Source organism: Peromyscus maniculatus, chromosome 6, assembly GCF_049852395.1.
Source record: "Peromyscus maniculatus bairdii isolate BWxNUB_F1_BW_parent chromosome 6, HU_Pman_BW_mat_3.1, whole genome shotgun sequence".
NCBI classification, from domain to species: Eukaryota; Metazoa; Chordata; class Mammalia; order Rodentia; family Cricetidae; genus Peromyscus; species Peromyscus maniculatus.
The window spans coordinates 36867777-36885599 of record NC_134857.1 but is presented as its reverse complement, the minus strand read 5'-3'; the positions used below and the strand labels follow the sequence as shown (position 1 = coordinate 36885599).

Below are 17823 nucleotides of genomic sequence, written 5' to 3'. Positions count from 1 at the left end.
TCAGCTGAATTCTTGTCTATTAAGGACTAGTTAGTACATGTAGAAGAATGCATTGCATGCCATTATTGCCTAGATTATATCAATATTTGCTAGAAAACCAACTGTAGTTTTGAGAATAGTGTTTTGGTACCCTTGAAATTTCTTGATTTCTTTTATTACTTTCCCAAAGTTATTCACAGAATGTTATGGTTTGCATTCATATACTTGATCACTGAGGTGTGTCAGGTGGCTATTAATGTCATGGCACGAGATGACATTGGTTTTTTTTTTTTTTTGCACTGTTTTAATCACCAGCCAGTAAATAAAATATAATTTAAGAAAATTTGATATACACATAGGCAGCTCATGAAACATACATTTTTTCTAGGATGACAAACACTTTGAAAAATAATTCATCATTTTACAAAAAAAAATGACTACCTTTTTTAAATAGCCACTTTTCTTACTAAAGCTAATACAGATTTATTTACACAGAGAATGTCAGGACTGCATTACTGACATACGGGGAGTCCTCTTTACACCACACATTCTTATCAATGAGAAGGTAATCTTGTTCTTTAGTCTCAGATCTGTTAATGTTCATCTGGACTTTCCATAAAATACTCTATTAATCCAGCCCCCCCCCCAGAAAAAGTATATTTTCTTTTAAGATCAAGAGGCAATAAAACAAAAAAAATGCTGTTAACACAAATGGAAGGTGATTTTAAACTTCTCTTGTGTGTTGGGAATTCCTGTGTATAGGAAATAGAATAATGATAAAAAACTAAGTTGCTTATGGAAAGGCCTTGAGGGCAATTTCCTTTGTCTGAAAACCCACTGTTATTTTTCCTTCTTATTCTGTACAGCCTGTTCCTCTTTGTTAATGCTACATGATAATCAGAACATAAAATATTTTCAGGACATTTGTCACTAATGGCAATACTTCATTCCTACTCATAAAGGTACCTAACAGTGACCTCCCAGAGTGGTGAACATAACCATTTCCAGGACACTGAGAAACAGGTGGTCCCTAATGCACACAAATACTTGTCAGTCACCAGACTTCCAGGAAAATGCCAGCACTCCTACCCAATATGGAAAGCTACTGGACAAAAAAAAAAAAAAAAAAAAAAAAAAAAAAAAAAAAAAAAAAAAAAAAAAAAAGCTTTGTTGGTTTTATTACCTTTGGTGTTGTTTGAAGGGCAGAACAGATTTGAAATTCAATTCTGCTAAGACATGTAGAATGGTGATATGCAGGGTTGTTATTTTAAAAACACACAACATTAAAAATAAGCCTACAGGTCTCCTATCACCGAGTAATTGGGATGTTTAGTAGAACTGTAGTTTAGTCTGTGTGTTAACACACTGGAGATAAAGGTGTACTTGAAACATTACCCACACTCACCAGCTTAGTGTTTCTCCAAACGCCCCCAGCTCGCTCTTAAATTCTCAGAAAAAGCAGATTTAGGGGTAGATGCTCAGTGTCTCAGCTTTTCTAATACTTCAAGTCTGTGGCTGAGACTCCATGCCGCATACTGCTTAAAGTCTTCTAATGCCTGTGATGTGATTTGGTCTAAAGATTTTAATTTTGTGCGTGATTCTTGTTTTACAAGAAGGGACACACATGTGTGTAGTTTTAACCTAACTTATTGACAAACAAACAAACAAACCAAGGCTTCAGAATCAAAACCCCTCTATGTAGACATTGTTTTCCTGTTTTCCTGGTGTTTACGTTTAGGGAGCTGTGAAGCCGGAAACGGCCCCTAAGGATATGGAAAAACTCTATCACAGTTACTTCAGGTTATAGCCTGACTCGGTTTCCTCATCTGTGCGTGAGATAAAAATGGCAGCAATTTAAACATCTCCATTTGTTTTGCACCCAAAGAAGAGTGGCTGACACCATTATGGCTGCAGTTTCTTTCTTGTGGTCATATCGCACAGCTCTGATCAGTGCTAAATGACATCATCTGCGTAGTCCACAGAGACAATTCTAAAGTGAAATAGACTCAACAATTTTCATTGATTTGAAACAAAAGCTAATTGCATGTGGCGAGGAAACTTCCTGTGATGGCTTAAAAGAGACATGAGTAATTAATTGAAACTTTTCACCAATGCCGTTTCTTAGAATATGTGTGAATATTTTTCTTTTGGAAGTCTGGGAAATGATTGCAATCTAAGGAAAATTATCTTGTAAACAGCAAAAGAAACAGGAATAAAAAATTTCCCATAAGGAAAACTATACACTGTATTGATTCTACTGATAAAGTTTTTGAGTCATTTTCTTTTTAAAGAAATATATACTCATCATTGGGGAAGGCTTTCTTGCGTTCCTCTGCTAAACTGACAACACCATTGAGCACTCAGGGCATCAGAAAATAATTTTTCTCATGTTTGGATTCTAGTGTGACTTTACCTGGATGTGCAATTACCTTGTCTAAGTACTTGAACAATTAGGGTTTATTGTTATTTTATTACTGAGAACCTTGCAAAGAGCTGGATTTCCAACCTGCGGACAAAGGGCCATATTTATCTTGATAAACAGTTGAACCTGAAACTCACAACTTTTTTTTTTTAAGTTAGAGCTATGAATTTGATGACAAAATGCTAAGACAAACTGTCAATCATCGAGAAAACCTTTCTTTTACTATTGAAAATATAGCCTAGAAGGTCTGTGAACTCCATCAGACTTTGTAATAAAAGGTTGGAATGTAGATCCCATGGGTAGATGGTAGCTTGTTTTAGCTGTGTCTGATAATTATTTACATGTTCATGAGAAGTAATTTGGTAATGGCTGCTTATTAAAGACAAACTGTAGGTCTACATGGAATTCTTCAGTGAATAACCATCTCTAGCAATTCCCCCCCAAGTTATGAAAATGTCTAGTGCTTAATATTTCAATATATACTGTTTTGTATATAAAAATAGCTATTGTAGGAGTCACTTACCACATGTAATCAATTGCATCGGTTTTAATTGAAAAAGATAGCTAGAAATTTTCTGTGGGTTATCGCAACAGTACAAGGATACAAGGTGCTTTTATTTAACAGAGACATTTGTAAAATAAACCGTGAAAGCAAAAGCAGGCTACAAAAGAGGAGGGTTCATGTTGCCTCTGCTTTGTTTAAACATGTTATAGGTTAATATGCCACAATGGATAAACACTAGAAAGTGTAAATTAGCATTTGATAACGTAATTTCAAACATCTTCCCCACCCAGAGCACTATGGAAAATATGTATAGGTGTGGTAAACTTCCTTCCTCCAAGTGTCACAATCTTGTGGTCACATAATCTTCATGGGACGTTGTGTCTGTGGGGCTTAAATCATAGTCAATGCTCGAGTCCTCCTCGTGGGCACGCTTCCCCTTTGGTATGATTGGGACCGTGTCTTCCACCACCACCTTCTCCGACTTGAAGGAGCACACTCTCTTGCCTACCTGTAAACCCAAAGTGTCCGTATTCCTTTCTCTATGGTCTACTAGTACACACTGTTCATTGAGACCAGGAATGCTGAGGTCACCCCGTGAGGCTAATCCTTGGGATTCCAGTTGGATATTTCTCTCAAGTGGTCCTGCCGCCTGTTGACGAGTAATTTCTTCTGAAACAGAGAAGATTTGGTTTGCGTTTTGCTCAGCAGCATTTTGTTTTGACCGTCTATGAAATAACCCGAAGTTTTTGATCTCAGCCACAAAATTCGCTTTTCTCTGCTTCTCCCTGGGCGGCTCCTGCACCACCAGGGCGGAACCATTGCTTACGTTCTGTCTCTCGGAGGCAATGACTGCTGACCTTGGGTGGATCAGAGTGGTTAAATCAAAGAGGCTGAGATTCTTTTTCTTGTCCTTGCTATTACCTTCACTGTGGCTCTTTTCGTCGGAGTCTGCCGGACTCGCCGTGGCGTTGGCTGACTGTATTGTGGAGAGCTTGCTTCCTCGGAGCAATCCCAGAACTTCAAAGCGGAAGCTAGAAATGTCTTGCTTTAGTTCCTGAGTGAAATTCAAATGACACATTAGGAGGTCACATATGGAAACATCATGTCCTAATTTCATAGATGGGTCTGCAGTGGTCCTGCACCTTTTGAAGAACCACGGCTCTGCTCTCCCGGGACTCTGCTTAGAATGTCAGGCTCTTTCTGTGACACCTCAGGTCATTTTGATGTCATTTTCCTGTTGGCATTTTATGTGCTAGCATGATGGTTAGTCTTCACTGCAAATATGACCAAGCAGAGAGATTCCCTAAAGCATATTTCTGGGTGTGTCTGTGATGCTAGATAGAGACCCAAGCCTCACTCAGTGGATTTATTTCATGATGGGTTTACAATACTGTGGCATTTAAGGCTAGGTGGGACCTACTGGGTGAAAGGAGATGACAGTGAGCATGTCCACGGGAAGACCTAGCGCCTCTGGCCCTTTTCTACTCCCAGCAGCCATGATGTGAACTGCTGGACCTTGCCCTGTCTGCCATGATGGATCAACACTTCTGTGACTCAAATGAACACTTGCCAGTAGCTTCTCTTTAGTGTTCTGTCACAACAACAAGTGGCTGAGACACCTAAATAAATCTTCTAAGGGTGACATAAAAAGTGATAGAAGGTATTGTACTCTCTGTCACTGTACAGTGGGTTTTTTTTTTTCCTTTGAGGTGGCGGTTTCAAATATTTTCTCTCTGGAGTCTGCCTCTAACTGTCAGGCCGCTTCATGCTCTTGGGTTCACATGTCTTAACAGATTTTTCTGTGCAAAGGGGTGTCCAAAGCACAATAACATGGATCCTACCCTTCCGAGAAACTCCTATGTCTCAGTACCTTGGGGAGGGCCTTATACTCACCACTGAGTCCCTAAGTCCTGGCTCTGATTCACATGAGACTCCTAGATCTTTTTCTTATCTCTTCAGGAAACTTCTTTCTCATCCTTCTTCTCCCTCACCCACCCGCTCTGTCTTCCAGGGCAAAGAGAATCATTTAGCCTCATAATTGAGATTTACAGTAAAATTAACCCAAATTGTCAAGGGGACTTAACTTAGTGGCAAGGAAAATCCTAGTCCCTGGTGGCGTTCTGACTCATGACCCCAATCCCTGCTCTATCAAGTGAGCCTTCCATTTGTATGTCAGCCTGATTTCTAAACTGGGAGCATTTAATAACCAACCCACTAACAATAGCACGAACTTCCTGGATATTTTGGAATTTAGTTCATTGACAATGTGTGCTGTAAGTTTGGCGGTTCCCCTACCTGATGACCTAAATGACTGCTTAGCTGCTGTTGCTACAAAGGTCTTTAATGCTTTTATGTGTTTGATTTTGTCTGTAAAACCTTATTAATCTTAAAGCATTCCTCCAAAATTTCTAAACAGTCATGTAGAATAAAATAATCACTTTACATTTAATTTGAAACATCATTTTCCTATATTCACTTGTTATCTCTTATGTAACTTTAAAACTAGAAAATCAAGTACAAAGACTAAGGTTTTAAGTTGCAATTAAAGAAAACCTTAAATCTCTGTCCCAAGAGCTGCAGCGTCCAAGAAGCTTGTGCTATTGCTAGTGGGTTGGTTATTAAATGCTCCCAGTTTAGAAATCAGGCTGACATACAGATAGAAGGGCTCACTTGGTAGAGCAGGGATTGAGGTCATAGGTCAGAATGCCACCAGGGACTAGGGTTTTCCTTGCCACTAAGTTAAGTCCCCTTGACAATTTGAGTTAAATATGTTTCAAAGCAATTTGGGAAATTGCTTTGCTTTGCTGTTGTCCTTCTGTCTACCTGCCCTCTCTCTAAATTCTATGGTAGTTAAATTTAAAACACAGGAGGCACGGCACAGATATCTACTAGAACACCTAAGGCTGGGTTTGTAACTCTGGCTTTAAAGGCTGCCTCCACACGCGGCCTCTGTGATGAAGGTGACGCATTAGCATTACCTTGACATTCTCCTCCGTCAGGCCCTCTTCAGTTTTTGCCTCTCTGATCATGGCTGCCACATAGCGCTTCACCAGGTTCCTCATCACCTCCTGAACAACATGATTGACATTCAGTTCAGGGGTTCAACTTCTGCCCATTTTCACAGCAATTTCAGGAGGGAACGCAAGCATTACTCACTTGATATTGGTGGTGTCTTCTCAGGTTATCAGCAGCACGCCGCTGAAAGGAAAAAGACATTCCTGTGTGGTTATACAGGCGAGTTATTATCCTAAAAATTACTGCTTTCATAGATAAGGCAGCTCTTGTTGTCTCTTATCACAAAAGCGGGGGGCAATGAGCCACGGTCACAGAGAGGCTTCATACGCATCCAAGGAATCAGCGAACAAAAATGAAAAAGCCCAAGGTTTTAATTACAGGACTCTTAAAACAGAATAAATTAACAGTGGTAGAAAGCATGGTTCTGGGGTAGGCTGCAGGGCCATGAGAGAATGAGCTAATCACACTGGATACACACTCTGCATCTCTGGAAATACTGCAAGGTAGAGCTAGGAAATAACCAGGGAAGGAAGTAGCAAATGGAATCAATGTTTTCTCATAAATATCAACACAGAAATACATAGAAATCATCCATCGTAGGTGGTGATACATAATCGGAAACCTTAGAGGGCATGAACTTGATGTGGTTGCAATCATATGTCCATTGAGGGGATTCCCATTTTAGTCAGATGAGAATTCATAAAATAAACAAATAAAGAGTTATTCATCCACACCACTAGTTAATCTTATGATTTTTACGGTGGAGGGTTTGACTTCCAGCCACTTTTAACCATGAAGATTTGGAGACAGAACCCAGGGAAGCCAAGGCTGGGCAAGTACTCCCAGTAAGTCATCTACCACCAAGTCACACCCACTGTGCTTCCCATACCAGTTACCTCTTCAAAGACTTTGGGATGTTCAGGAGTGGAGGTAGGTGTGTGTGCAGTATCAGTTTTTAATACAGAATGGAAAGAAGGTGGTTGATGATGGGAAAAGTCCATTAAAGAATTGAGTTAACTAACAAATGAGATTAAAATTTTCTTTTTCATCTTTCACAAGTATTCCAAAAGCATTAGCAAAAACCTGTCTATGGTAACCCCATGTAATGCATTTTAATAAATAGTAGCATTGATTCTTAAGGAAGAACACTGGACACAATCATTCTGAATAAAAACATTTATGCAATAAAGGAATTAGTTTGGTATATTTTGAGAAATAAAGGGAATAATAGTTCTGGGTTTCTAATAAGGCTTTTGAACTTCTCCCTTAGTCAATATTTAATCACTGGCTGATAAAATAGAATTTTAGAAAGAGCCGTTCATGTATATAAAATGATCTTCAGAAAATATATTTTAAAAGTAAAAATTCTGTTCTACTGGTCCTAAACAGTGTCTCTGTTTCAAGACAAGCAGTGATTTACAGAAAGGGAGGAGACAGTGCTCCAATTCCTAAAGCCACTAATCACTGAAAACAGCATTCATTCCATGGGAACTGGATTCTCTCTAGGATTAAGGCATTTGCCTAAAAACCAGGAGATTAGATAAGAGTGTAATTTGGAGTTTTATGGCTGGGCCACCAGATGGAGGTGATGTCTGCCTCCTGTTGAGACAACACTCAAGATAAACTCGAAGAGAAAAATCACTTCCTGAAGGAAGCAGTGGCCTCCAGAGCTCTGTGGAGTTGCTTCAGCTGAAGAAAAGCAAATAATTGTTGTGGGCCAATTTCTTAAAATATACTGAACAGATGACTTTCAGGATGCTTTAAGTATACAGACCCTTAATGTGATATAAAACCAATTCAGTCAGTTCACCTTCATTGGTTTTAGAATCTCTATAAATTCAGTAAGATAATGTCAAAGTAAGTCTAAGGTCATAGTTGAACTTCATTGAGCACAAAACTAAGATTGAGGTTGATAGAATTAGACTCATGAATGATAAGCAAAGATATCATGATGGGTTGAAATATTAAAATGGGCATAGTTTCTTTCAAGTTCTAGAACCTTCCCTAATATATATAGTCAACAATTTTAATTAAATTTGAAAAAGAATGAAGAGCATAGTTTAAAGTGAACCATAATATATTTGGCTTGGGAAAAATTTTAAAAAGCTTGTCAGAAAAAAAAAAAAAAGAAGGGCATAGGAAAAGCTTACTCAGTTCCCTGGGGTTTAATTCCTCTGGTTAAGTTTAAGGCTAACTTAAGGCAGTTCACATTTTGTTAACTGATTATTTTCTCTGTTTCCTTGGTAATTACATAATACCCTTAGTCTTTTGATGGGCATGAAGGCTGCATACCTCATCTCTTCTCCCCTTCTCTAGGGTCTTAGCATAGGTCCTTGCTTTACTCTGTTTTTGCCTACCTCTCCTTATTGTCTGCATTTGAAGTGGGTGGCAGTGGTGCAATATGAAGGATGTGGAATCGGGTTAGATATGGAGATGACTGTACCTCAGAGGGGCTTCAGAGTTACACGGTGGAAATAAACTCACTGGGTAATTTAAAATACTAAACAAGAGATTTGATTCAGAGCATCTGTTACTGGGGTCAGCTTCCTTCATCTTCCCACTTCCTCACTGTTGAATTATTGATTGACACAAATTAAAAATATCCCCGAACCCTCAAACTTCATAAATTGACCAATCCTCCAGATTACTTCCGAGGAAACACAACTGAAATGCATTTGCTCCTCTGCGGGACTTTTACGTGTTTCATGCTTGTCAAAGTAGTGTGTTCAGCTGGATCATGAAATGTCTTTACCATGGAAGTGAGGAGAGGTGAGGACGAAAAATTTGCTTTACAGTGACTCAGCAAGGGAAAAGATGGTCAGCCAGAAGTCAGCCACCTTTTGTGGGAGTCCGGGATCTTTATGAGCATCTCTGCATGGCACTGACCATCTGCCACAATCTCTGTGGATTTTCGTTTGTCTCCATAGCACAGCTATTTGCTTATACAGCCACTTCAAGATACATTTATCAGGTGACTAGGTCTTCATATATACAATTATTCTTTCGGAGGCAAGATAATACGTTGAATAAAACACACTTGTAGTCTGTAAGGTAATGAAGTGAGTGGGACACAGGCAATGGAAAATACACCACAAAACGCGGAGGTGACGCCTGTGAGTGTCCGGTGAACATGGAGGAAGAGGTAATATTGTAGAGAGGAGAGAATCGGTAAAGCAGGAATGAGGTTTCAGACTGAACACGGGGCATCACGAGATTTTGACAAGTCAAGAGACACAGGTGTTCCTGAAAACTGGAACAGGATTAACAAATACACCTGGTGCTAGAAAGTGAGAGGGAATTGGGAAAGTCAGTCTGGGCTCTTCATGAGAACCTTCTATGGCACAGTCCAGTCAGTGGCTCTTAGTGGCTAGGTTTTTAGTTACCCAAGCGCCACGGGAAGGAACTGTGACTTATTTGACTGTTGTCTGGCATCAGGCAGGAAAGGACTTTGCAGCTGCTGGCCGTGGCCATAGGTCCTTGGTGTTCTTGGTCTGGAAGCTGGGTCACTCATGATCTCTGTGTGCAGCTTCTCACGGTGTCTGTGTCTGTGATTGAAGCCCTTACGGCCTCAGCCTGAATACAACTACAGTGAGCTCACATTCTGGGGGACCGGGGACTTCGGGTTTCTCATTTAAAAATTGGAGGTGAAGAGAGCAGGGTAGTTAAACTTATGTATACTCTCTTCAACATACATCAAATTGTTACCAATTAGTGATATCGTTAAATGTCATAACAGAAGTAGCATCAATGGTACTTGGGGTATTGGTAACCTTTCTAGTGGGTAAAGATCTGCTGACTTTCAAAGGCCTTTTATCATCTTCAGGGAAGGGACTGTATCATAATTGTTACTGAAACAGGCCCAAACTGGACAGTGATGGAGGTGTTTATGGCAATAATGTAATCAGGGGTATTTGATTTAAAGGCACTAAGAGAAAAGGGATAATCAGATTTCTGCAAACTTTTGCAGTGTTGAAAGTTGCATTTTGTAACTTTTACTTTTAATTAGATTGGTTGTCAATTCTGCCTGACAGGAAAGTGGGCCAAGATCAAGGGCTCTGTTTAGCGTTTGTCTAGGGAGAGTATTTGGGAAGACAAGCACATGATGTTGTCATTCTCTTGGTCAGTTATACCATGTATATGTAGCTGGATTACATGCGGAATATTTCCTGACAGGGTGGCATTCAAGACAGAGGCTGAAGGTAGGTATACCTTCATGCCACCTCTGTATAAACCACGGACTGCAGGCTCCACATGCTGCGCCAGGCCTGGCCATGGCATTTGAGTCATAGAACTGGTGGAAAGCAAACAAGGAAGTAATGAGAAGCCTTGACTGTTGCAAGGGAAGCCGGGATTGCAACCGCTGCGGCAGGCTCTCTCAAGCTGAGAGAGGCTGGTAGCAGGAGGGGCTCTGGGGAAAGCAGTGGAACATTTGCTGGCTTTTTAAGCTTCTATTCTTTCCAGGTCTACTGTGTGGAAGGTCAGGCTCTCTGCAAAGAGCTGCTTCCCTGCAGTCAGCTTTCAGGGTCATTTTCTTTCATTTCCACTATGGTTTCTGTCTGTCACTTGAGTTTCCGGCCCATGAATTATGCCGTTTAGTCTTTCCTCTGCTCAGTGAATCCCTTTAAGGATGCAACCTGCTGTGTTGGCAAGAGGCCAATGCAGGACAGGCTTTTTACTCCAAAAATCACACTTTGACTCTGCACTTTGACTCTGAGATGGACTGACTTAGTGTCCTCCACAATACACTTTCTCATGCAGTTGAGAATTCTTCTTAGTAAACACACTTTCTATGTGTCTAGAATAAAGATGTAGGATTCCTGGGTATTATATTGTCAGACCAAGTACTCAGGACCTCATTCCTGAAGTTCCAGGAGTACCAAGCACTTCCCATACCACCTCCCATTTGAAAAAGTAAGTTGAGTACAAACTCCTTCCTAGCAAATCTTACAGCAGTAACTCAGGGAAACCAGGGTTTTCATGGATGGCTGCTTTCTTTTCTGTAAGATCTGCAGTCAAGCCTACTGAGAGTGCTGAAGCTTGAACTGTACATTTTGACAAATTACCACTAAAGATGAAGTACAGGCATTGACTACTAGCTTTCTTCTTTTAAAATGCTAGACGGGGCAAATGCACAGGCTCTAATTCTCTTGCACTGACTTAACTAATTATATTTCTGTGGTAACTGGTTAGACTTTCATAGCTCATCTACATCCCAGGACTGAGTGACACTCCATGGCCCTGAGACTATGCTTCATGTTTCACTATGCACTGAAGAGAAAATTATACAGTGAAAAATACAAAACTCAAGAAATGCCATGATTTCTCAAAGATCTGGCAGTTTGGGAGTTAGTATGTTGCTCTATTAAGTATTCCAGTTAGAAACCCACCCGGGTCTATGGCATTAAGAATGTTCTACTCTAATTAAACGCTTTGGGGAAGGTATTGCCTTAGCTGCCTTGGACTTTAATTAAATGTATTTGAACCTTTCCAGCAATAAGCACGGAGGTTGGTTTTTAGCTTAAAAAGCTGAGCTTGGTGCTAACGCTTTCTTTGAATAGGGTTTTCTCATTATAGTGTCAATCTTAAAAAAGAATTCTAAATGATTCTTGAAGCCTTAGTACCCATGAAGGCATTGGCAAAACATTTGAAAGGGGGCTGTAGAGACAGCTCAGTAGTTAAGATTACTTCATGCTCTTACAGAGGACCCAGGCTTGGTTCCCAGCACCCACATGACATCTCACAACCATCTGTAACTCTATGCCAGAGGATCTAACATCTTCTTCTGAGCCCCAAGAGGTCACAGACATAAAATAAAACACATTCTCTGACTCACGATTTTTAAGGTTATCATTTGACTATGGTACTCTCCATAATTGGCCCTTGAGTGAGATTTTCAGGAGCCACCTGTCGATAATCTGTTTACTTCCATCAAAAAAGTTTTGCTCAACAATAAAACATTGCCACTTCATTTATGTTTCCTTGCACAAAACAGTCAAGTGAAAGGCTGATTTACCTGAAAATTATCAATCATCCATCAAAGGAAGTCTGAGGTTAATACAAGCTTGGCTACTGAATCACTATTGCCAAGAAGCATGAACAAGATGAGATCAGCCATAATGGGCTCCTTGAGAGTGACCAGGGCAGCCACTCCCAAGAAAAGCTGCCGTTCTAGGCTCTTTCTGAGAATGTGCATAGCCTGAACAGCAGTGTAAATTCACACAACTAATGGATGACACGAATCTCTAAGTGAACCACAGTAGGAAAGTTAGAGAGAATGCCTTGAAGAATATAATCACCTCTGGCTGAATTTTCAATTTTCTGTTTCAAAAGCATGACATAAATGTACACACATTGATGGTCAGGGCAGAAAGCAAGGCAGCCTGTTCAGACCTTTGAGACATAGTCAGCTGAGATCTCCAAAGGCTTCAGAGGAAAAAATCAAAAGCTGAGTACATAACTTGGAAAACAATGATGTGTACTCTTTAGAATTTTCAGGGAGTGAGGGAAGGTGAAGGGGAGCCAAGTGCATTGAGAAACAAAGGACCTATTTGTCCCCTGTCCCCCAACTCCCCTCCCCAAGAAGCTTTGTCCCTAAAGGATCCTGAGGAACTGGATAAAGTCACCAAGTTCTTTTTTAAAGAAAATGGTGGAATTGGATGATCTCTAAGTTCTTTTGGAGGGTGATGCGAACATAGTTTAAGATTTGATTTGGTTTTGCAAAGCACTTGTCACTGGTCCTCTAGTGTGGCCTTTTCATAATAAATATGTGTATATGTGTAAACCTTTACTATCAAGTGTCTATGCAATGAACTGTCACAAGGCTAACCAAATATGAGTGACCTCACAGCAACACCAATGGCTTTTCACCTTTCTTCCTCAATAAACTCTTCTAAAGTGTCACAACCATCTTTTAAAAAAAATTAAACTACATCCATCTATTTGTGTGTGTGCATGTATGTGTGTGGACACACATGCTATGGCAGTATGGAGGTCGGAGGACAACTTTTAGAAGCTGGTTCTCTCCTTGCACCCCATGGGCCCAGGACTTCAGGCTACACAGAAAGCATCTTTCACCACTGAACCACCTTTCTGGGCCAGTTTCACAATAATCAATTTCTCTTCTTTTCTTTTATAGATAAGAGCTTCTATACAAATTTTACATATATCTTATATGTATATATACGTATTATACACACAATATATTACATATCACACACACACACACACACACACACACACACACACACACACACACACACCGCAACTAAGACTTCACAAGCTAGACTATCATGTCTTTAGAGAATAGAGAAAAAGTAAATCCCAACAGGGTTGAGTTGGGCTGGGACAAAGTTGATTCAAACCCTGAATGGGAGAAGGCAAGAGCCACTTGGTGCTACAAAAAGAGAGGAAGAGGCAGGCATGACTCAGAATATTTGGTTTGGCATAAATTCTCAAGTCACTAAAGTACACACAATCCAAGGTTAGCAAAATGTATATTGCAAAGGAAAAAATGAATGGTTTGTGGTCGATTAGCTTAAATCAACTTCCTGTGCATCAGATTAGAGCCAAAGATGCAAATTTAAAAATAGAGACATCAGAAGAATTTTGTGTTTTGAGAACAGTAATCTGTAGACAAAAAACAAAAAAACAAAACAAAAAAACAAACCCCAAATACTCTGTAACTCACATCATTAAGGTCTCACTCTCAAAAATGGGAATTGTTCCTTTAATAGAAAACTGAATTTCATATGTAGCCATGCATCATCTGTGGCCATGCATCTATGGCCATGTGTCTGTGACTATGGATGTCTGGACATGCATCTGTGGCTGTGCATCTGTGGCCCTGAGCGAACTAAGCTTTTCTGACTTCAAAAGCAATGCAGGGTTTGTGCTCCTCAGTGCTCAGATGGGAGGAAGCCCAAATAAACTTCAAGACCCTCCTTGCATCTAAGAACTGGAGGTGCCATAGACTAAAGACTGCCAATGAGAGGCTTGAAAGAGCAGGGAGGCAGTTCTTAGAGTGGTTCTCCAGCCTTTGTGTGGTCAGAACAAGAGGATGTAGTATTAAAGAGGGGTGTGGTAGGTGGCAAGTTTCCCAAGCACCTTACAACCCAAGATTTCCTCATCTTTGCCTAAAACTGAAATATGAAAGACACATCTTCATGAGTTGGCAATGTACTAAGGGGCATCTCTGTTAATTCCAGGCCAGCCTGGGCTACATAATGAGATCCTGCCTTAAAAAAAATTCTCAAAAAATCTTAAGACTAAAATACAGTAAATAGATTTTGATCCAAAAGGGATTAAGCTGGATATCTGCATCCCAGAAACCATTTTGCACATACTTGGTGGAGAATGACAGTTACTGCATGCATTGTTTGTATAACATCTTATGTATGACTGCATTAGAATATTGACTAATTTGTTTAACAAACGTTATTGTAATGTCTTCAGTGCTATATTTTTCCCAAAGATGTCTTTGAGGATGAGGGCCATACCTTTGTACCTCCTTCTCTGCCTCAAATTCTAGCTGAGTTACTGGCCTGTGACACAACATATCATTATTGCTTACTGAGCCCCATAAGATTTATTCTGTTCAATTAATTTATTCTGCAATGTTTTAAAAATGATTTGAAAAATGATTTAACATGGCTTCGTGGAAAAATCAAATATTTGGAGTAAAAGAATGTCACTCTTTTCTAAGGTCACTGATAAAGACAAGTTACTAGGAGGTCTTCTATAATATTTTCCTAATCCAGCTGTGATTTGTAAGGTCAAGTATATTCTCCAACTATGATTCCTCAAGCTCAGAGGTCATAGTATATAGAAGCAAACATAACCACTCCCCCGAGCAGTAACTCTCCTGTGCCAGTAAATTTCTCTTTAGAACAGAACTAATACTGGGTTGAAGGAACAATCCATGACACTCAAAGTAGGAGAGAGCCCATGAGAGTCAATCACAAAGCCTTGTGGATGTCAAGCTAAGGGCAAGAAGGAAGAATATAACTCAAGTCCTGGTTCCAGTTCCACAGCCTCTACACACTTTCCCTGGTGAGTTCCCCCTAAACAAAACTCATCCATGCTATCTCCATATTCCCAAGGCCAGCTCAAGATACACAGTTCCCACACTGGCCCAACCTGTCACAGGAGGACTCTCAGAACAGACACATGAAGAAGTCCACATGCCCAGATCACAAAGTTAAAAAAAAAAAACACAATAGGAAAGGCCAAGATACTATGTCCCCACCTCCAACCAAGGACTCCTATAGAAACGGTCTCCAATGAGAATGACCTGGATGAATCCCAGAACACAGATTTACAAGAACAACCATAAGCTCCAAAGAGCTCAAAACATTTTAAAAAGACAAGAACGAACACCCCAATGAACTCAAGGAAGACAGCAATAAATGCCTGAGTGAAGTTCAAGAAAACACAGACATACAGCTGAATGAAATGACAAAGTCAATTGAGAATTTAAAAACCCACTTCAGTAAATAGATAGAAATATGGAAGAGAATTCAAGCAGAAATGAAACTGGAACTGAAAAGCACAACAGAACATCTTTCAGAATATCAGGACCCGTGGTGGTTTGAGGAGTAAGGTGCCATAGGTTCACATATTTAAATGCTGGGTTGTTAGGAAGTGGCACTACTTGATAGGGATTAGAAGATGTGGCCTTGTTGGAGTAGGTGTGGTGTTTTTGGAGGAAGTGTATTGAGATTAATCCATGGAGTCTATTTAATGATCAAAGGAACTTATTTGGGGATAAACTCACAACCGTGGGAGATTTATCATAGGGTCCGGGAACACTGAGCTATGTCCTACACTGAACGGCTTGGTCCAAGATCTCAGCATCCAAAACCATGAGATAGTCAAGAGGGGGAGGTGTATGTACATCCTGTGTCTTAAGGGTCCCTGGTGGCCACGCCCCAGAGGCCGGTACCTCAAGGTCATAGGCAGGTGTAACAGCCACAGCTGCCTCACTAGGGGCGGTGCTTCAGGGCATGGCTCACACAGCCACCCACTACAGAAGTGTGTCAGTGGGGGTGGGCTTTGGGGTTTCAGAAGCCCACGCCAGGCCCAGGGGCTGTCTCTCTCTCCCTGTGGCCTGCTGACCCACATGTAGAACTCTTAAGCTCTCCCCAGCACCAGGTCTGCCTGCCATGATGACAATGGACCAAACCTCAGAAACTGTAAACAACTCTGAGTTAAATGCTTTTCTTTCTGAGAGCTGCTGTGGTCATTGTGTTTCTTAAGAGCAATAGAACACCGACTAAGACAGGACCCGAGGAAAAAGTGGAAGAATTGGACCACTCAAGCAAAGAATATGAAAAGTTTTAAAAACACATGAAAGAAACATGTATAAAACTTGGGATGCTATGAAAGACAAAATATTCTAATTATAGGCATAGATGAAAGAAGGGAACCATGGATTAACGGCATAAACCAGATCTTCCACAAGATCAAAGAAGAAAACATGCACAAATTAAGGAAAGACATATCCATGCAAGAACACACAAAAAGCATACAGAACACCGAATAGAAAGGAGCAGAAAAAACAGTAACTCCCATGTGATATTATAGCTAAAGCATTAAATATACATAAGAAAGAGAAATGGCTGAAAGCTACAAGAGAAAAATTGTAAGTCATATAAAAGTGAACCCATCAGAGTAACAGTTGATTTCTCAACAAAAACTTTAAAAGCCAGAACAGTCTGGAGCAGTGGATATCAAGTTCCAAAAGACCACAGATGTCAATCCAGACTACTGTACCCAGAAAAATTACCCGTTGTAGTTGAAAGAGAAGAAAATAACTTCCCAGGACACAATAGGCAAAAAAAAAAAATAATAAAAAAAAATCCATGTCCACAAACTCAGCCCTACAGAGAACATGAGTGGTAAAACCTTGAACTGAAGAGAAGAATGAACATAGCCAAGAGAGTGTAGAAAGAAACAAGTGAAGACATAATTACTAAAATGCAAAATAAGACTTTGAACACAAACAGCAAAAAACTCAAAATAACAGCTTGATATCAATTCACACTTTTTAATAACAGCTTTAAAGAATAATGATCTCAACTTCTTAATCAGAAGACTCAGGTTAATAGAATGGATTAAGGAAAACAATTTGGGAGCAGAGAGATGGCTAAGCCTTTAAGAGCACCCCCTGCTCTCCCATAAGACCAGAGTTTGGTTCAGTCAAGTGGCTCACAACTCTGTGTGATTCCAACTTCAGGGGATCTGGTATCTCTGGGCTCCACAATCACCTGCACTCATCTGCATATACATGCATGGAATACAGGCATCATCATCACCATCATCACCATTACCATCATCATCATCATCATCACCATCTTCATCATCAATTTCCTCTTCTTTATGTTTCCTACAAGAAACTCATTTTGTCTTCTTTAACATGAAAAAAATATTCCAAGGAAATGGAATCAGGAAGCAAACAGGCATTGTTATTCTAATATTTGAAAATATATATCAAATTTTAAGAGATAATGAAGAGAATTTCATTCCAAACAAAATAATGATTACTCAAAATGATATTATAATTCTAAACAATTATGTGGCAAACTGTGGTGCATGGAATTTCATAAAAAAATATTACTGGACTTCATGATGCAGATAAACCCCAACTCAGTAATAGGTTATTTCAATACTCCTCTTTCTCCACTGGCCAGGTCATCTTGACAGAAGACAAACAGAGAACTTAGAATTAAATGACTTCACACATCAAATGGACTTAACAGTTATCTACAGAATATTTGTCCTAAACACCAACGAATATATGTTCTACTCTGCAGTCCATGGAAGCAACTCTAAATTAGACTACATCCTGGGACACAAAACACCTATTAAAAGTTTCTGAAAAATTAAAATCATTCCATGTAACCCC

The 17823-nt window shown here is 39.9% G+C and overlaps 1 protein-coding gene across 2 annotated transcripts in view; it reads right to left on the bottom strand.

Annotated features, from left to right (window-relative positions):
* Positions 1-1090: 1090 nt before the first annotated feature.
* Positions 1091-17823, bottom strand: part of Trpc4 (transient receptor potential cation channel subfamily C member 4) — a 183055-nt gene continuing 166322 nt past the window's right edge. For both annotated transcript variants that reach the window (XM_015996343.3, XM_042279034.2), the window contains 3 exons: positions 6063-6104; positions 5885-5974; positions 1091-3960 (listed from right to left, as the gene is read on the bottom strand). In XM_015996343.3, coding sequence (XP_015851829.1) covers positions 3247-3960; positions 5885-5974; positions 6063-6104 — 846 coding nt within the window. In that variant the 3' untranslated portion in view covers positions 1091-3246. The remainder of the gene's footprint in view (positions 3961-5884; positions 5975-6062; positions 6105-17823) is intronic.